Source organism: Pelodiscus sinensis, chromosome 7 (assembly GCF_049634645.1).
Source record: "Pelodiscus sinensis isolate JC-2024 chromosome 7, ASM4963464v1, whole genome shotgun sequence".
In the NCBI taxonomy this organism is placed as follows: domain Eukaryota; kingdom Metazoa; phylum Chordata; order Testudines; family Trionychidae; genus Pelodiscus; species Pelodiscus sinensis.
Window position 1 is genome coordinate 64909594 of NC_134717.1, and position 18508 is coordinate 64928101.

General features: G+C 57.8%; 1 protein-coding gene across 1 annotated transcript in view; it reads left to right on the top strand.

The window, feature by feature from the left end:
• Nucleotides 1-18508, top strand: part of PCBP3 (poly(rC) binding protein 3) — a 94798-nt gene that overhangs the window by 73625 nt on the left and 2665 nt on the right. Inside the window, exons 11-14 of the mRNA XM_075934118.1 lie at nt 5326-5404; nt 6228-6287; nt 13781-13833; nt 17874-18043. Of these exons, the coding sequence (XP_075790233.1) occupies nt 5326-5404; nt 6228-6287; nt 13781-13833; nt 17874-18043 (362 nt within the window). The remainder of the gene's footprint in view (nt 1-5325; nt 5405-6227; nt 6288-13780; nt 13834-17873; nt 18044-18508) is intronic.

Below are 18508 nucleotides of genomic sequence, written 5' to 3' on the forward strand. Positions count from 1 at the left end.
CGCCTTTGAGGCACTAGACAGGCCCTTAGAAGCCTCACTCGCAAATTCATGGCTACCTGCCACAGGCAAACATTTAGAGACACTTTTCTTTCGGTTACAATAAGATTGACTAGCCCCAGAAAGCTTCCCAGAGTTACCTGTACCCTCCTCACAAACCTCATACATGCTTCGGGGCTGTGTTACCCCCATTACCCAACATGCCCACACGGTCACACACGGAACTTTCAGGAGGACACGGTTCCTTTTGTGCTTCAATTCTTTTGGGTTGAAGTTCAAATCTGGCAGCTTTTTCCCGGCCTTGATTGATTTGTCTGTCCCACTCGGCCCTTCTCTCTGCATGTTCTCGGTCTAGCCCCTGTATTCTCTGTCGTGATAGCAGACGAAACTCCTCCACTTCTCGTTTACATCTAAGTTGCATTCTCCTTACTGGATCCTGCACTGTCATTTCTTCTGCAGCATTTCTGACCATTAACAAAGATGCCAGCTCTGGATTAGAAACTTCCTCATTAAAGGCAATGCCTCCTTCCAAGCACAAGAGTTCCAGAGCCTCTCTGTTCAGATTTTCATACTGTAGCTCACTCATTGCAGCTGCTCTTTACCCAACCAACTTCTCAGTAGCAAAAATCAAATTTAGACAGCGTGGGATCCTGATCCCAAAGCTCAATTGACCAAGATCTGTGGATCCTGCCGACTACGCCACTGTGACAGTCTGGGCCGGTCTGGGCACAGCTGAGGGTGTCCACTCAGGGTGAATTGCTCAAATCTGGGGCTCCTTACAGTCCCCAGACTGGTGACCTCTCCGAACAGGCCACAAACCAGTCCCACAAAGCGCTTCAGCTGCCTGCCTGAAGCCTCATGAGCAAAACCTCTCCAACACCCCAGCAATATCCGTGCCCCAGATGGCCCCGGGCCTCATACACCGGTGGGGGGTCTTAGCACCCAATCCCACCTACCCCGAACAAGTTCTGTCCGGTTCCAAGAAACCAGCCACAGATCCCTGGTCAATTTACCCTTTGGACCTTACCCACAAATCACGCTGGGCCAATCCTTTAGCATCTAACAACTAGAGGTTTATTACCACAAGAAAGAAAAGCAGGAGAGTGAGGTTGCTAAAGTATCATACATTACATGCATCAAATCTCCCAGTTCTCGATGCAGGCTCTAGCAGAGATGTTACAGCTGCTGGCTTAAGGGTCCTTGTTGCACATCCTAGGATCAGGATGGGTCCTCAGTTCTTTCCGGCTCTTCGATCCCTGCACTGCTGCCTCTGGGATGAAGTGCTGAGCTGAGAACCAAAATGGAGTCCACCACATGGCCTCTTTATACATCCTTCCTGGTCTCTTCTTGGCTGCAGCAGGTCACCTGGCCAGCGGCCTATCCCTGCTGGCAGCTCTCAGGTGTCTGCCCTCATGCTTTAGGTGTGTCCTTGGCCCATCGAATGCCATTGTCCCACAGGGCCCCGCTAATTAGCATGTCCATAGGCCGGGCTCTGCCCAATGCTCAACCACATTCAGAGAAATATTCAGTATCCACACAGACTACAGATTCCTACCTACACACACAGACATTATACACTCACATAAATAGCGTACACAGGATCAGCAGACTGTAAGCTCCTATTCAACACCCCACATGGCCCCCCTTTTATACCATTTTGGGGGCCAGCACCCTCACCTATGGGTGCAGCCATGATCTGGCTGATTCCCTCAAATTCCAGTAACGTGACAGCTTGGTCAGGCTCTGGGCTGCGAAGGCCCCAGGCTGGGAGACTGCCAGCTGCGCATGGCTCGGGTTTTCGGAACGGATGCTGGGGATTCCTGGGTGGAGCCCCTCCGTCTGGGGCAGGGATGCATGTGGGGCTCATGGCATTCAGACAACCTGTCTCGCCTCCCAGCTGGGTTTGGGAGAAATGTGCCCCAGCCTGAGCGCCGGATGGAATTCCACCCCGAAACCCAGGGCCTTCCCTTTGGCTACGAATGCGACCCTGCCTGATGGCTCTGCCAGCGCAGCTCGGCGGCGGCCCGCCCCTGCTTAGAAGGGGTGTCTGTGGCTGGCGACACGTGTAGGGAGTGCGGAGCACGCTGCTGCCGGAGAGCCCGTGGCTGGAGGTGCGACGGAGGCCCTGTGCAGGCATCGATAGGCTTGTCCTGCTGCGTGTGTTTAAACGCCAAGCATGGCTGGACCGGGGCATGCAGAGACGGGAGATGACGTGTCTCCTCTGAGGACCAGACGGCTGCTTGCTGACCATAGCTCTCGCTAGCCAGTGACAGGACAGTCTCCGGGGCTTGGTAGGTAACCAGGCTGGGTCCGTTTCCCGCCTCCCTGGCTTGTGCTCAGCACCACTAAAGACACTCAGACAGCCACCTGGCTAGTCTGCGCCCGTCTGCCCTGGTCACGCCGCCTCCTGCAGCTTCCACTCACTCCTGTCAGCGTTTCTCACGTTTCCGCCCCTCGGAGAATCTCTGCCGTGCGCCCCCGCTCAGTGCGCTGTGCCATCTGCTATTGGCCATCCACAGAACCCGCCTGCCACTCAGCAATCAGCACGGCCCACCATTTCCATCTGTGGCGGGAGAGTCAAAACGCACGACTCCCCCTCGCGCAGCCACGGCCACGTGGGATGGTGCCACAAATGTCCACGCCTGAGAATGGAAACTGGCGCGTTGTGCAGCCGGCAGCCCGAGGAGCAGCAGTAACAAGAGAGGCCGGATTCTGCCAGAGGCCGTGCTAGTCCGGCTCCGCAGGGGCCCGTCTGCTGTTCAGTGTATCTGCGTTGACAGAGCCCTTCGGATTCTTTTCCAAGACGTTTTTGCTTCATATTTTCCAGTTTCTCTCCTCAAATAGACTGTGCGGCCCTTGCGAGTGGGATCCCTGTGGCCTTCCTCCTCCTTGTCCTTCTCCGCACGCCCAGGCCCTGCCTCAGGCTGCGTTTCTCAGTGGCGGGGGTTGCTGCCTGAGAGAGGAACAAACCCCAAGGCATGTGCTGGATGGGGGAAGCATTTGTGTCCTGGTCAGTGGCAGGCAGATCATCCCTGGGACTTGTTCCATACTCTGGGGCCAAATCCGGCGGAGTTTAGAGAGACCGGCAGTGCTGAGCAATTCGACTCTGCGTTGGTCTCTTCTCAGGCTTCCCTATTTCAAACAATGTTTAATTGTTTAGTTCCCGGAAACGTGAAATCACTTGACTCGGTCATTTCTCTCTCTCGCTTGCTGCAGCCCCCGTTTGTCTTTGGGCGTTCTCCCGTTCTTGATTCTGCAGCGTTTTCCTGGGGACTTGGCATGGGATGGCTGAAGGGGCATGTGCACCTGGGCACAGCCCTGACGACCTTTCTCGGCTTTCCTGTAGATAAGCTGGTTCCTCGAGTGCATGGGGTTTGGTCTCAGCAGGGGCTCCGGGGCAGGCTGCACGTGGGAGTTGCCATGGAGGGCAAGCTGGAGGTGGTGGGGATGCTGGCAATTCTCAGGGGACGATGAGCACAGAAACTGTTTTAGCCTGGTGGGACCTGGCCCAGAGCCATGCTCCAGATTTCCCAGATACCCTCCTTAGCACACCGGCCCTCCCCACGTTACTAACACCCCTTCCCAGCATCCTCACAACAGCTCAGTGGCAGCCTCAGCCAGGGGCGGGCAAGAGGAGCGGGCGGTGCTGAGGAGAGCAAGTGCTGGCTGAAGGAGCAACCAGTGGTGGGAGGGATGCTGGGGTCAATGAGCAATCTGATTGGCTCTCCTCCACTTCCCAGCTCGCAGCCCCACTAGTGGGAGGGGGCGGCTGGCGGCCCTCAGGGCAGTGGGGGGAGCCAGTCTGGTGCTGAGGAAACGGGTCCTGTCGTGTACTGCGCAGCCGCAGCCCATGCAAGGTCAGGATGGGAGGGGCCCGCCCAGGGATACTGATTTCAAAAGAGGGAACCATGGGAACGGCCCCACGGAGACCGGTTTGGGCCCCACGTGCGTGTAAAACAGGAGACACCCTTGTTAAAAAACGAGGGTCTTTTTCTCAGTCCGAGAGTTGCCGTGCGCGGGCGGCTCACAAGCTGTACCCCATTTCCATGTGGCTTTGCTGTGGCACGGGGGGGCCACGCTGAGCCGGTGAGACATGTGCGCACCCTCTCTGGGAAAGCTGGTGCGTGGTGTCGGTTGTTGTACGGTGGGGCCGGTGCGTGCTCGCCCTCGTGAGGTGGTTGGAATCTCATCTCCTCGTGGCTGCTAGTTCGTGGACAAGCTGCCACTTGCCTGCCTCATGCGTCTGGGGTTCCTGCTTGCTGCCAGGTCCACCTGCTTCCCAAAGCCCTCTCTGCCTTCCCACCTGTTGTCTCTGCCTCCAGCGCCCCCCAGCACTGCCGGTGTCGGACCCCCGCGCGCCCTCCCTTGGGCCAGGGCAGTGTCCCCCGCACATGGAAATGGCATCACGGGACTGGCTGACCTAGAGGGCTTCTCCACTCTGAGCTCTGTGCTGCTGTCAGGCCACCATGGGGACGATGGGAGGGGCGTGGTCCCGGTCTCCTGCCTGCACACGCAGCGAAATCTCTGGGGGGCCTGAGCTGGAGGGAAACAGCTACTGCTTCAGTCTTCTGAGCTGTGCAGCTCTCCGACGCAGCACAAAATGGATTCCAGGCATCCGCCCTCCCCAAGGGCCCGTCTGCAGGGCCAGGGAGAGGCGCCGACCACAAGGGATACGCCGGGTCTGAAGTACTTACCTATTTCAGCTCACGCCCACCTTTTGCCTCCTGCGGGGAGGGCTGTAAAACAGACTCCTCTGGGAGCTACCCCTGACTTGGCAGCTGGACTATTTCCCTGTCGACCGTGCAGTGCCCGAGTCACACGGGGAACCTCCAGCGGGTGAGGAAAGGAACGGCCACTGAGCGGATGTTTTGTAGCTAGCCCGGGGGCTCTCAGGGCTTTGTAACTATCAGAATGGCCTGGCCACATGGCCGCCGTTCTCAGATATTTCACCTCTTGGGCAGCAGCCTCAGCCCCGCTGAGCTGGAATTCCTTTGCTCAGACGCCCTTCCGCCCGCATGGACGGCTCCTGGTTCTGCCAGGGCTGCTGGTGCTGTGCGTGGGCCGGTAGGCTCCAGGGAGATCAGCCCGGACACAGAGCCAACGTGGGCTTGCTGCTGGTATGTACCTCAGACCCTGGCCAGGCACTTCTGCTACCGATTCAGGCTTTACGGTGTCTATCCAGGCCAAGTCCTTGCGTCAGTGTCATGTCGCACCATGGCGTCCTGCTTTGGGCTTTTCATTATCATTTGGTTCTTGATTTTTTTGCTGTGACTTGTTGTGCTCTATAACAATAACCTTCTTAGTTCTAATGTCCCTCCTACCCCTCAGCAGTTGACCAAGCTCCACCAGTTGGCTATGCAGCAAACCCCCTTTACTCCCCTCGGACAGACCACCCCCGCTTTCCCTGGTACGTACCCGGATGCCCTTTACACATTTCCTTCTCTTCTTACCTGTAGAGTTTCTCTCTCTTTCAAAGCGGGTTTTATTTAATGGAAATAAATAGGCCGAGTAAAGTGACGTTGCAAATGTCCATGGTGAAACGCTACCAGACGATGATGTTTCAAAGTGATTTTCCTTATGGCTCAGTTGACTGTAATTGTGGTGGTTCGGTCTGCTCCCGGAGCTCCCTGGCCTCCCGGCCCAGAGGAGTGGGCATTCACTGCCATGGGATGGGATGTCCTTCGGGAGACGTCCAGGTACTCGGACAGGGCTTCCTCTGCGGCGCATTGTCTGCAGATGCCACACTCGGGAAAGGCCAGGAAATTCCTTTCAGTGCTTCCTGCCCGTCGCTGTCCGGGACGTTCTCCTCATCCGCACAACATGGCAGTAGAACGTCAGCAGAAACGTCCTCGATGAGCAGCCCTCTTGTTTGGTGCTCCATGAGCAGTGGTGGGAATTAGCCATGGGTCTAGGGGGAGCCGTGGGTCTAGGGGGGAACCCTGCCTGGGTGAAGGAGCCCTTTGAAGCACCATGTGACGCTGGAAGACCCCCAGAACTCAAGCTAGGATGACTGTCTCAGACCCTACTAGCGACATTGCTAGTGCCTGTTCCATTTGTCATTGTGCAGCTACAGAGTAGGCACGCAGAATACTTAAAATACCTTCCTATCACGCGATGGGAATGCCTTTTCTGCCATTTTGTCCATCATATTTTGAGCTTCCTAGCTGAAGTGACATTGCTTATCTCCTCAAAGGCAAAAGCATTAAATCTGTTTCTTCTTTGCTCTTCAGGAGAAAAGCTGCCCTTACATTCCTCCGAAGAAGCTCAAAATCTGATGGGCCAGTCATCAGGTAAAATCCAAGCTATAGGGAAACAGTAGGCCTCGGGTGCAGTATTTCTTGGCTAAGACCCTGTCGGTGTTGTAATCGTACATACGTTGTCTTCCTGTGTTGACAAGACAGTCTGACTTGTCCTACTCATGGAGCCATTTGCATGGGACAGTATACTCAGCGAGGAGAATGACTTGGCCCATACTGAACTGTACTTCAGTAGTCTGTTAATACAGTCTCTGGGCACGTGTGTAGAAGAGCCGTTCATGCTAGCAGGAATGATGCATGGTCCAGAAAACCACAGGATTGTGACCTGTGTTGTTGTTGTATGTGGTTTTTATAAAGTTCTCCATGAGATAGCAGGAGAGCAACCATGGGAGACGAGAGAGAATATTGCTCAGTTAGTGTGAAGCTAGGCAATACATTACTGTGTCTGGATAGAGCTGTCTTTTTTTGATAAATTCCTATTTCAGTTTTTCTATGCTGATAATTGGCTAAGAAGCCAACACACGCCGGTATGGATTTTCTTTACAAAAAGGTACTTAGCTCAAAGGCAGGCAAAACGCTGGAAGAAATGAACTGCTTTAAAATAGTTTTGACATTCACGTCACTCAAAATACCTCTAATTTAAATACACGGTTGGGAAATGATCATTTCGTAATGCGGAGCAGTACTAGTAAGTTCATGCATTTTCTGATGAAGCATGTTGCATTCTTCATGCTGTTGAAATGGATGCTGATTGGTAATGATGGGAGCTACTTTTTGTGAAAGCCGTCTGGGCCTGTTTTATGGGTTAGAGCCTCAGCCCAGTTCATCAGCTTAGCTCCCATGAAGCCAGTGGAGGCAGGTCTATGTACGTGGCCCTGTGTTTAGAGGGACACAGAGATACATACGTAAATGTGCCCTGGTGACGTCCCAAACCTACACCAGGCGCACGGCAAAATAGTCCGATGGCCTCTCCCAGGCCAAAAGGTAACGTGACATGGATTCTGAACGACTTTGCCCCACAAAGCAGAGTGATGAGACACAAACTCCTTTTCTGGTTGAGTATTTGTGTAGTAACTGGACCCATGCGGACTGCTGTGAAAGCCATGGGATTTCCATGGCCATCGCGGAGGAGGGCCTGTGTCTGGTAACTGAAGAGGGTTCCTATGCTGATCAGGCAAGTTAGGAAGCGGTTCAGTTCAGAGTAGCAGTACGAACATGTGTCCTGCGGGATTCCAGGCTGTTCCTAAATGGAGCCGCACAGCGTAGGGGAGAGCCACAGGCAAGGCCACATGCTCGGGGACTTTCCATTGCTGCTGTGTGGCACACTCCAAGGGGCAAGTGGCGGGGACCACCCCCACTCCAGCGCATGGGACGTGCTGGGGCACCCTGACTCCAGCCCCTGCTGGCCTTTGCTGGTCAGCGTGGGAGAGGCTGTAGAGATGGGTGCACCGAGGTGAGTGAGGAGTAGGTTCAAGAGGGGCATAGTGCAGAGGGCTCCATGGGACCCGGAGGGTCAAGCGGCGCTGAAGGGAAGAGGGAATGGGGGAGAGGAGGGACTCTGTCCCCACTCGCGCAGGGGCTCCAGACCCATTTGCAGAGCTCTGTGTGGCTACAAAACCTGTATCTGCATCCGCAAGCATGAGCTGGGGCTGTCCACGCTGATACCTGCAGCCGCAGAGACCCGTGGCTAGACGGGGCATCTGCCAACGCACAGAGCTCTAGACCCAGAATTGGTAGTACGAGCTGGGGCTGTCCACGCTGACACCCACGGCCACAGAGACCCGTGGCTAGATGGGGCGTCTGCCAACGCACAGAGCTCTAGACCCAGAATTGGTAGTACGAGCTGGGGCTGTCCACGCTGACACCCACGGCCACAGAGACCCGTGGCTAGATGGGGCGTCTGCCAACGCACAGAGCTCTAGACCCAGAATTGGTAGTACGAGCTGGGGCTGTCCACGCTGACACCCACGGCCACAGAGACCCGTGGCTAGATGGGGCGTCTGCCAACGCACAGAGCTCTAGACCCAGAATTGGTAGTACGAGCTGGGGCTGTCCACGCTGACACCCACGGCCACAGAGACCCGTGGCTAGATGGGGCATCTGCCAACGCACAGAGCTCTAGACCCAGAATTGGTAGCACGAGCTGGGGCTGTCCACGCTGACACCCACGGCCACAGAGACCCGTGGCTAGATGGGGCATCTGCCAACGCACAGAGCTCTAGACCCAGAATTGGTAGCACGAGCTGGGGCTGTCCGTGCTGACACCCGCGGGTTTGCAGGGCTCCGCCCGTGAGGGTCCGGGGCAGTGCGAGGACCTGCTGCTACTTCGCCGCTGTGACTGCCCTCCCCACAAGCGCTGCGGCCGGGCTGGTTTTGCGAGCAGCTGGGGAGCGTCAGTGCCCTGTGGAGCGACGCCCAAGACGCTGCTCTGTGTGGGTGAGCCCTTTGCCCTGGAAGTCGGGCGGGTCGCGGAGCCTTGGCGGTTAGGAGTCCTGCTGATCTGTAAAGTCTCGCTCTTCCGCCAACCAGGCGTACGCCCGTGCAAGCTAGTGCTCTGGGGGCCCAGCCAGGGGCTGACACTGCTCCGGGCTCAGGCTGGGATTGCTGGGACGGGCCAATGGGCAACCTGGCTTGGATGCCCAGCTCTTCCTCTCCCGCCTTTTGTGTCCTCGGGCTAGTCAGGGAGTTCAAAATATGCAAACTTGGGCCGGGTTAGGCAACTATATCACATGCTGATGTTTCAATGCGGGCCCCCTTGCTTGGGGGTTTTACCAAATCCCTGGCAAGTTCCTGGGACTAGAGCGAGCTCTGAGACTCTGGGCCCTTTGGTGGCTGACTCTGAGCAGCCAGGTCTGAAAACGGGGTGTGCCGGACCCGGCCATGTCTGGGCACAGCTGAGGGCGTCCGCTCAGGGCAAATTGCTCAACTTCGGGGCTCCTTAGAGCCCCCAGACTGGTGACCTCTCCAAACAGGCCACAAACCAGTCCCACAAAGCGCTTCAGCTGCCTGCCTGAAGCCTCACAAGCAAAACCCCTCCGACACCCCTGCAATATCCGTGCCACAGATGGCCCCGGGCCTCATACACAGGTGAGGGGTCTAGAACCCAATCTCACCTTCCCCGCACAAGTTCTGTCCGGTTCCAAGAAATCAGCCACAGATCCCCGGTCAATTTACCCTCTGGACCTTACCCACAAATCACACTGAGCCAATCCTTTAGAATCTACCATCTAAAGGTTTATTGCTACAAGAAAGAAAAGCTTGAGAGTGAGGTTGCTAAAGTATCATACATTACATGCATCGACTCTCCCAGTTCTCGATGCAGGCTCTAGCAGAGATGTTACAGCTGCTGGCTTAAAAGTCTTTGTTGCACATCCTAGGTCAGGATGGGTCCACAGTTCTTCCCGGCCCTTCGATCCCTGCACTGCTGCCTCTGGGATGAAATGCTGAGCTGAGTACCAAGATGGAGTCTGCCACATGGCATCTTTATACATCCATCCTGGTCTCTTCTTGGCTGCAGCAGGTCACCTGGCCAGCGGCCTATCCCTGTGTTCCCTGCTGGCAACCCTAGGTGTCAGTCCTCATTCCCGAGGTGTGTCATAGACTCATAGACTTTAAGGTCAGAAGGGACCATTATGATCATCTAGTCTGACCCCCTGCACAGTGCAGGCCACAAAATCTCACCCACCCCTTCTAGAATAATCCTCTCACCTATATCTCAGATATTGAAGCCTTCAAATACTTTGAAGACCCCAAGATGCAGAGAATCCTCTAGCTGTGATCTGTACCCCATCTGTACCCCATCTGTCCTTGGCCCATTGAGTGCTATTGTCCCACAGGGCCTCGCTAATTAGCATGTCCATAGGCCGGGCTCTGCCCAATGTTCAACCACATGCAGAGAAATATCCAGTATCCATACAAAGTACAGGCTTCGAACTTCACACACAGACATTATACAATCACATGACTAGCGTACACAGGATCAGCAGACAGTAACTCCCATTCAACACCCCACATGGCCCCCTTCTATACCATTTTTGGGGCCAACACCCCCACCTATGGGTGCAGCAGTGATCCGGCTGTTTCCCTCAAACGTGACACCGGGGCCTGACTGTAGCTTGTCGTCAGTGTCCACTCCTGGGAGGCGAGCACACCACGCACCTGGCCTCCTGGGGGCCACGAGGCTGTCTCCAGTCACGTCTGGAAAGCGCTGCGTCTTCCAGCACAGAGGAACGATTCGATGTCGTTCGGGCCTGGAGTAACCTCCCAAGTGCCTGTTTAACCAAAAAGCTCTGGCCTTCAACGGGCTCCTCGCCTGCGACCGGGGGGAAGGGGCGCTTTGCATCCCGACTCCGGCACGCCAAGGCAAAGAGCAACCCGCCACATTTCAGGAAGTGCCATGTGGCGCTCTCCATGGCGTCTGCACCATGGGCTTAGTGCTCAGCCGCAGGGATTCTGAGATCGCTGATGCCACGGGGCAGAGCCTGTTGGCTCCATGGGCTGGAATAATTAGCATAGCGGGGGGCTGGGAGCCATTGAATCACGCTGAAACCACTTCAACCCTGAGCACCCCTCGGACCAGCACCCGTAACTGGTTCATTCATTTTCACCATGCGCTCTGGGGTACCAGCAAAATGAACTGGGGGATCATAGAATCATAGAACCATAAAGCTGGCAGAGACCTCAGGCGTCATCGAGTCCGCCCCCTGCCCAAGGCAGGACCAATCCAACTAAATCAACCCGGCCAGGGCTTGGTCAAGCCGAGACTTAAACACTTCTAGGGATGGAGACTCCACCACCTCCCTAGGGAACCCAGCCCACTGCTTCACCGCCCTCCCAGTGAAATGGTTTTTCCTAATGTCCAACCTAGACCTCCCCCACTGTAACTTGAGCCCATTGCTCCTTGTTCTGCCATCCATCACTACTGTGAACAGCCTTTCTTCATCCTCTTTGGAACCTCTCTTCAGGGAGTTGAAGGCTGCTCTCAAATCCCCCCTCACTCTTCTCTTCTGCAGACTAAACAGACCCAGCCTCTCCTCATAGGTCATGTGCTCCAGCCCCCTCATCATTTTGGTCGCCCTCTGCTGGACCCTCTCCAACACGTCCACATCCTTTCTATAGTGGGGGGCTCAGGACTGGACAGAGCCGAATAAAGGAGAATAATGACATCTCTGGATCTGCTGGCAATGCTCCTCCTAATGCAACCTAATATGCCACTAGCCTTCTTGGCTACAAGGGCACCCTGTTGACTCATAGCCAGCTTCTCATCCACTGTAATCCCCAGGTCCTTTTCTGCAGAACTGCTGCTTAGCCAGTCGGTCCCCAGCCTGTAACAATACTTGGGATTCTTCCATCCCAAGTGCAGGACTCTACACTTGTCCTTGCTGAACCTCATCAGATTTCTTTTGGCCCAATCCTCTAATCTGTCCAGGTCACTCTGGACCGGATCCCTGCACTCCAGTGTATCTGCCTCTCCCCCTAGCTTAGTGTCATCCACAAACTTGCTGAGGGTGACATCCATCCCCTCATCCAGGTCATTAATAAAGATGTTGAACAAAACTGGCCCAGAACCGATCCTTGGAGCACTCGGCTAGAAACCAACCACCAACTGGACATCAAGCCATTGATCACTACATGTTGGGCCCAACAGTCTAGCCAGCTTTCTATCCACCTTACAGTCCATTTATCCAATCCATATTCCCTTAACTTGCTGGCAAGAATATTGTGGGAGACCGTGTCAAAAGCTTTGCCAAAGTCAAGATATATCACATCCACTGACTTTCCCATATCCACAGAGCCAGTTACCTCATCATAGAAGCTAATCAGATTGGTCAGACACGACTTGCCCTTTGTGAATCCATGTTGACTGTTCCTGGCTAGTCCCCTTAGCAGGCAGGAAACACGGATGTATTGGAAGGGTGGCAGCACTGGGTCCTGACTGGTGCTGTTGGTTGTCCTTCTGGAGCTGCTCCCAAGCCCCACGGCACATGGAGGGTGATGCATGTTGTGGCTGGCCTGAGAGGCGGGTGACGCTGTTGTTACCGCATAGCGCCACGGCACGGAACTGGCTTCCCCATGCTGCCCAGGAACATGCTAAAGCGGGAGGCATCTTAGGAACAGCAGAATCATTCTGGCCTCAGCCTGTTTGCCTGTTTCCGTCCACCAGCTTTCTCTGCACCCTTGTAGTCCCTCCGGCCTCCAGACACAAGCCCGCTCTCCTCACCTGCTCGTCTCCTCTCCCAGGCGGGCCCTTGTTGCTATTCCCAAGGGTGAGGACTGGTTTGAGGAGCTGTGAGTCCCCGTTGGCTGCCCCTTGCGTCACTCGCCCCGTGCTGCACGTAGGGGTGTGGAGGCCACCCTGTCAGCCCGGAGTGGCCATGTCAGGCACTGCCTCAGAGGAACGCCGGGGCCACGCCTGGGCCTGGACCGAGAGCAGTGCGAAGGGCGGGCCAGTTACGTTTCAAGCTGCGCACACTTGTCCCCTGCCTCTGCCACTTGCCATGTGGGTGGAGAAGGCCCTCGACCTGGCTAGGGAAGCGGACGGGAGCCTGCGGCCCTGGGCACGGTGCCCATGAGGCACAGCACGGTTCTGGCTGCACAAAGCGGCAGGCTGTCCTGCTGGAGCAGGCCTACGATGGGTATCGGGAGCCTGTGTTTTGTGTGCCCGTGTCCTTGCTGGCTGTGAATCTGTGGGGCTTGGGCCACAGAGCGCACATGCAATCACACGGAGAGTTTCTGCAGCCGGGGGCCTGTGTGCGCTGTGGCCTGGGGGCGCGGTATTCCACGCTCAAGTCCTTTAGCAGGCACTGGTGAAGGACAGGCAGAAATCTGCATCGTGCACTGTGGCACTTCCACGTGTCCTGCAAAGCCCCTCCTCGGTCTCCGTACGCCCGCCCCGCGGCCGCAAACCCTGCTGTGTTCCTTGTGAGCAGAGGGGTGGGAGTGGGATGCCGATGTGTGCTTTCACTGCCCCCAGTGAGCCGGTGACTCTCACCACCCTGGGCTTGCTTACAGGCGTCCGGCACAAGCGGCACACGCGATGTTCCCTGGCAGACTTCAAGCGGCACAGGCGGTTGCTTGCTCAGCCCACGTCAGTGTTTCCCAGGTGGCTCTGTGAGTCTGCAGAGCGGCTTGCAGGCCCCTGGGGAGTGCCAAGGAAAGGAAGCTGGACTGGCTGCAGTAGCAAGGCGCGTTTCCTCCTTGTTTCTTGTTAGACCCGCTGATGGGAAGGCACCTGCAGTCACAGACTTTTAGACTGGAAGCTGTGACCCTCCCATGAGAACCGGTGGGAGTGGGGTAGGAGAAGAGCAGCGGTAACCAGTGGTGGCGTGCTTGTTCCTCATTGTATACCAGAGTGTGTTTTCCACGCACCCTCCTGGCCCTGAAGGAGTGTGGGGCCTGAGGGGCTGCTCCTTGGTACCAGGCACTGCCCGGCTAGTGTGTCAGGTGCCACGGGACTCCTCGCGGGTCTGCAGGCACTGCGCTGCTTTCTCTGCGAGCTCTAACCTTTTCCCCTTGCCTATGCCCAGGTTTGGATGCCAGTCCCCCGGCCAGTACTCATGAACTCACCATTCCCAATGATGTGAGTATGCAGCTCGGCCGCACTCTGAGCGGGGGTGGAGGGGAAAGTCACGCGGGAATGCGGGCGAGCCGTGTCCCAGCCGGATCTAGTGCACGGTGGGAGGCCGAGGAGGCCATGTGGGTTGCTCGGTCCGCCGCTGCTGGCTTCAGCACGAGGAACACGGCGACTCTGCGCAGGGAATTGGTGCTCCTGGAACGTGCCCGCCTGGCAGCGCTAGAGGGGAGGTTGCCCGATGTTCCATGAGCGGCTCAGCCTGAGCAGACTCCCTGCCTTGCCCCGAGCGCTGAGCGCCGCTGCCCCCACCCGGGCCGTGTCTGCGCAGTGCAGGGCCGTCTAAACCCTGGATTTAGTTAAGTAGATCTGGAGAGGGATTAGCTAGAATTCAATCTTGCCTGTGCCGAGAAGGGGAACCCCAGCCGGGGAGGGTCCGGTGGGTGGAGGAGGTGTTTGAGATCACGGGGGGCTTTCTGTGGGGGCAGGGACATACAAGGCGGCCGTTCCTGCAGGCGTCCTGGGGCGCAGGTACCCAGGGCTGCTGGGGTTACAGGCTTGTTACTCACCCGCTCAAACGCCCACAGGCGGGAAGCCGCTCAGGGCAGGCTCAGCCCCGGCGCAGGCATGAAGCTGTCCTGGTGGAAAACCCAGGATCCCGCGCAGGCAGCGTTGCCTGGCATAGCCAGCTCTGCGCTACCACCCCCTCCCAGGCAGCAAGTGGAGGGGCCTGAGGGGCATGGTGAAAGACACCGCGTGCCTGGCACTCTGCCCACCCTGAATGGTCCTGGAGGTTTCTGCAGGGCCACGGCAGAATGTCTAAATGCCATCTGGGCATTAGGGTCCCAGCTCCCGGGATCGGGGCCGGAACTCCTCGGACCCTGTCACACCATGGCAAGCTGCCGCTGGGAGCAGGAGAGAGGCAGCACAGATGGCACAGCTAGTCATCAGCCTGCTCTCATGCGTCCGCTCACCTCTGGGAAAGGGGCAAATAGCCACACGGCAACAGCTGCAGCTAACACAAAATAGCTCCCGCTAGTTCAGGCCGAGGCAGACTGCAAGAGCCACACAGGCCCGCCAAAGACTGGTGATGGGCAATAAAATAGCAGGTGAAATTCCAGCGGACAAGCGCAAAGCCATGTTCCCTGGGAAGAGCCCTCCGGACTCTAGAGCCAACACGACGGGGCTACGCGAGCTGCTGCCACTCCAGAGACAGGTCTCGAGGGATCCCTGAGCGTTCCCTGGTAACATCTGCTCAGCCAAGAACCCCAAGCCCAGACCACCAGCCTGTGCGGTTCCACTGGGACAGGGGCGAATAAGACAAGTGAGGTCTGTCCCGTCCCTGGGCACTGTGCACAGCTCTGGTGCCCCCTCCCCAGAGAGGTGCAGTAGAAGTGGGAAGGTCCAGCAAAGAGCTGCACCAGTGCGGAGGGGTAAGGAAGAGCTGGCACGTAAGGGGAGAGGGAAAAGCCTGGGACATTTGTTGGAGAGAAGAGGGGCGGGGGCACGACTGCTGTCCCCAGACTTGTGCCTGGTGGCGAGGAGGCGGAGAGGGAGAGGGACAGACCCAGCTGCATTCACTAGCATGAGGCTGCACTTCCGCCAAGGCACAGCCGGCCGCAGGGCGGACAGCGCTTTGGGGACGGCACTGTTCTCGGCTACATTATAGCGCCCTCTTGCGGGGCTGGGCGGGCACCGGTTTGGGGACCGCACTGTTCTCGGCTACATTATAGCGCCCTCTTGCGGGGCTGGGCGGGCAGCGGTTTGGGGACCGCACTGTTCTCGGCTACATTATAGCACCCTCTTGCGGGGCAGGGCGGGCAGCGCTTTGGGGACGGCACTGTTCTCGGCTACATTATAGCACCCTCTTGCGGGGCTGGACAGGCAGCGGTTTGGCGCATCAGGGACTTGGAACCCACAGTCACTAGACACTAGCCTTGTCCCGCACCCGACTGTTGGCTTCGCACGCGGCCGTGTGCTGAGTAGCTACAGCGGCTCAAAGGGCCGTTTCCTTTCCCTCTGGCTGCCCAGAAGGGTGCTGGCTGACAGGGTCCAGGAGGCCTGTTCCAACGCTTTCAGACCCTCCATTTTAGCTTCTCTTCTCCAGAGGAAACGGGCTCCCGTGTCTTCCCAGCTCTTGAGGCAAAGAAGTCACTGCCAGGGTCACCCTGACCTACCAGGCCCCTGGTTCGCTGGCTCCGTGCCGGCTCCGGACACAGCGGCGGAGGCCTGGAGACCGACACAGTGTCCTTACCCCACGGGCCTCCCACCCTGCTGTGCTGTGCTGGGTTCTTTTGGCAATAGCCCCGCGGCATTCCCAAGCCTCCTCTCGCTCTTCTGGGTCCTGCTTCCCTCCCTGTGCCCATCTCCTGCCCCTGCCTGCTCTCAGTCTCCCTCTGGATGGCCTGTTGTGACGGCACATTGGGGTTTTCCCATCTCCTGCACCCCCGTAATGGCACAGACAGACTCCACCAGCCAGTAGAACAGAGGGAGTTTATTGCTTCTCCAGGATACAGCACAGCACAGATGTAATCCGGTTCCAGGGCAGGTCTAGGATGCCTCAGCCCCCCTTGAGATGGAGGAGACTGGGCCCCTAAATCCCAGCCCCTTTCCCTAAGCTGTCTCCTCCATGCTCCCAGACAGCAGCTAAAACTCACTTCCAGCCCTGCCCCCCAACCAGCTGTTGGTCTCCGCCTCCCTTCCTTTGTCTCTCCCTGGGAGGCTGAGCCTGGGTGTCTGGGTTAATCCACCTTTGGGAGAGTCAGTGAGAATCTCCCCTCCCAGCGCAGGGGGACCCCGGTCACAGAGCAGACAGCCCCCCCCCCACTACACCACAGCTGTACACGGGCAGTTTGGGACACGCTGCCCTGTGGGTGGCTTGGGATTCCTTCTGTGGACACCGGACCCCGGCAGTGGCCACCGAGGGCCTGTGCGTGGGGACCTGCCCTGCCCCCCATCCTAGAGGCAGGAGGAGGGCTGAGAAGCCGCAGGAAGCCTGGGGAAACAGGGACCTCCAGCCTCTAGTGCTGTCAACCAGCTACCGAGCACAAACTCCAACCCGAACGCCGCCCTGTTCTCTCAGGCGCTCCCTTGGGTGAGCTCAGGCGGCTCGGGCCTGCGTAAGCACAGAGCCCGGCTCCGCTTGCCACGGGCCTGACTCGCCGGGCAGGGGCAGGGGCCAGGCAGCGCCTGCAGCGGGGTAGCACGTCACGGGCTGCTGGGACAACAGGAAGCGCAGAAGAGCCGCGCAACAGATGAGTCGTGAGAGATCTGGCAGCCATTCCGTGACCCGGCCTTCTAGCCTCAGTAACTCTCCCGCACGCTGGCACGGGAGTAGCTGGCCTTTCGCTGCCACGGGCCACGCCTGGCAGGGCCATTGGGGGCACCGCGCTCTTCCCCCACATCTCAGTCCCTGCTGCAGGGGGCGGGTGTGAAATATCTGTTAACGGAATAGTCGAGTAAGCTCATGAATTCGTATCGGTTAGTTGACTAGTCTATAGTCCCTGGGGAGGGGCCAGCAGCCGCTGGATCAGAGGCAGCAGCGCCAGGCGGGAGTTGGTCCACAAGGGAAGCCAGTTTAAAAACCAGCTCCCCTTGCGGACCGGCTGCCTGTCGCCCTGCCCTGCTGCTTCTGAGACAGAGGCGGCAGCAGCCCCTGTCTAGGGGGGTCTGAGTTCCCAGACACGGTGTGAGCCGGAACTGAGCCGGGCTGCCGGCCAACCTGCTAGAAAATGTTCTGGCAGGGAGAGGGGAGGGGAGTGCGTGTAGTCTACAGCATTAACCTACACGCTTTCGCGGCTCGGTCGACGGGCTGCACTATCACATCCCTGCTGCAGAGAGCCAGGGGCCCGCGTTCGCCCCGGCCGTGGCAGGTCAGGGGGAAGTCACAGAGGGAGCTTTGGGCAGGAGGCAGCTGGTGTTACCTGTGGCTTACCCCCGTGCATCAGTCTCTGCCTTCATGAGCACTCAAGGCACTCCCGCCCCTAGCAGCCCCCGCGAGTTACTGCCCAGGGCCTGCTTTACAAGATTCCCTCCACGCTGTTTTCTAGCTAATAGGCTGCATAATCGGACGCCAAGGGACCAAAATCAATGAAATCCGACAGATGTCTGGAGCGCAGATCAAAATCGCCAACGCCACGGAAGGGTCCTCGGAGCGTCAGATCACCATCACAGGGACCCCCGCTAACATCAGCCTGGCCCAGTACCTCATCAACGCCAGGTGAGAGGCGCTCACAGCGGCCCCCTCAGCCTCGTGGCTCCCGGCCCCGCACCGAAGGCACACGCCGCTCCGCCAGTCCTCCGCACGCGGGCCCAGGGGCGAGGGGCCTGGACACGGCACCGAGAGGGCCCGCTGGCTCCACGTTGCTGTCCATGCGGCGCGGGAGTGGGAATGTCAAACACTTCTCATAGGACCCCTCCCTAGGACGCCCCGTTCTCCCAGGCCCCGGCGTCCGCATGGCTCTTGCGCTGGCTCGGTGGCACCCATAGGGCTGTCCCCTTGCGGCCTGGAGTTTATAACGGGGCCGCGAGGCTGGTTTCCATTGACAGCCCGGCCAGGGCACGGGGAGCCCCCACACAGCTCATGTAGCCTCTGTCCCAATGACCTGAACACAAAGACCCAGCGCAAGTTCCCAGGGCTTGGAAAGGCTCCCCGTTCCCAAACAGCCCCGCCCGGCATGCTACG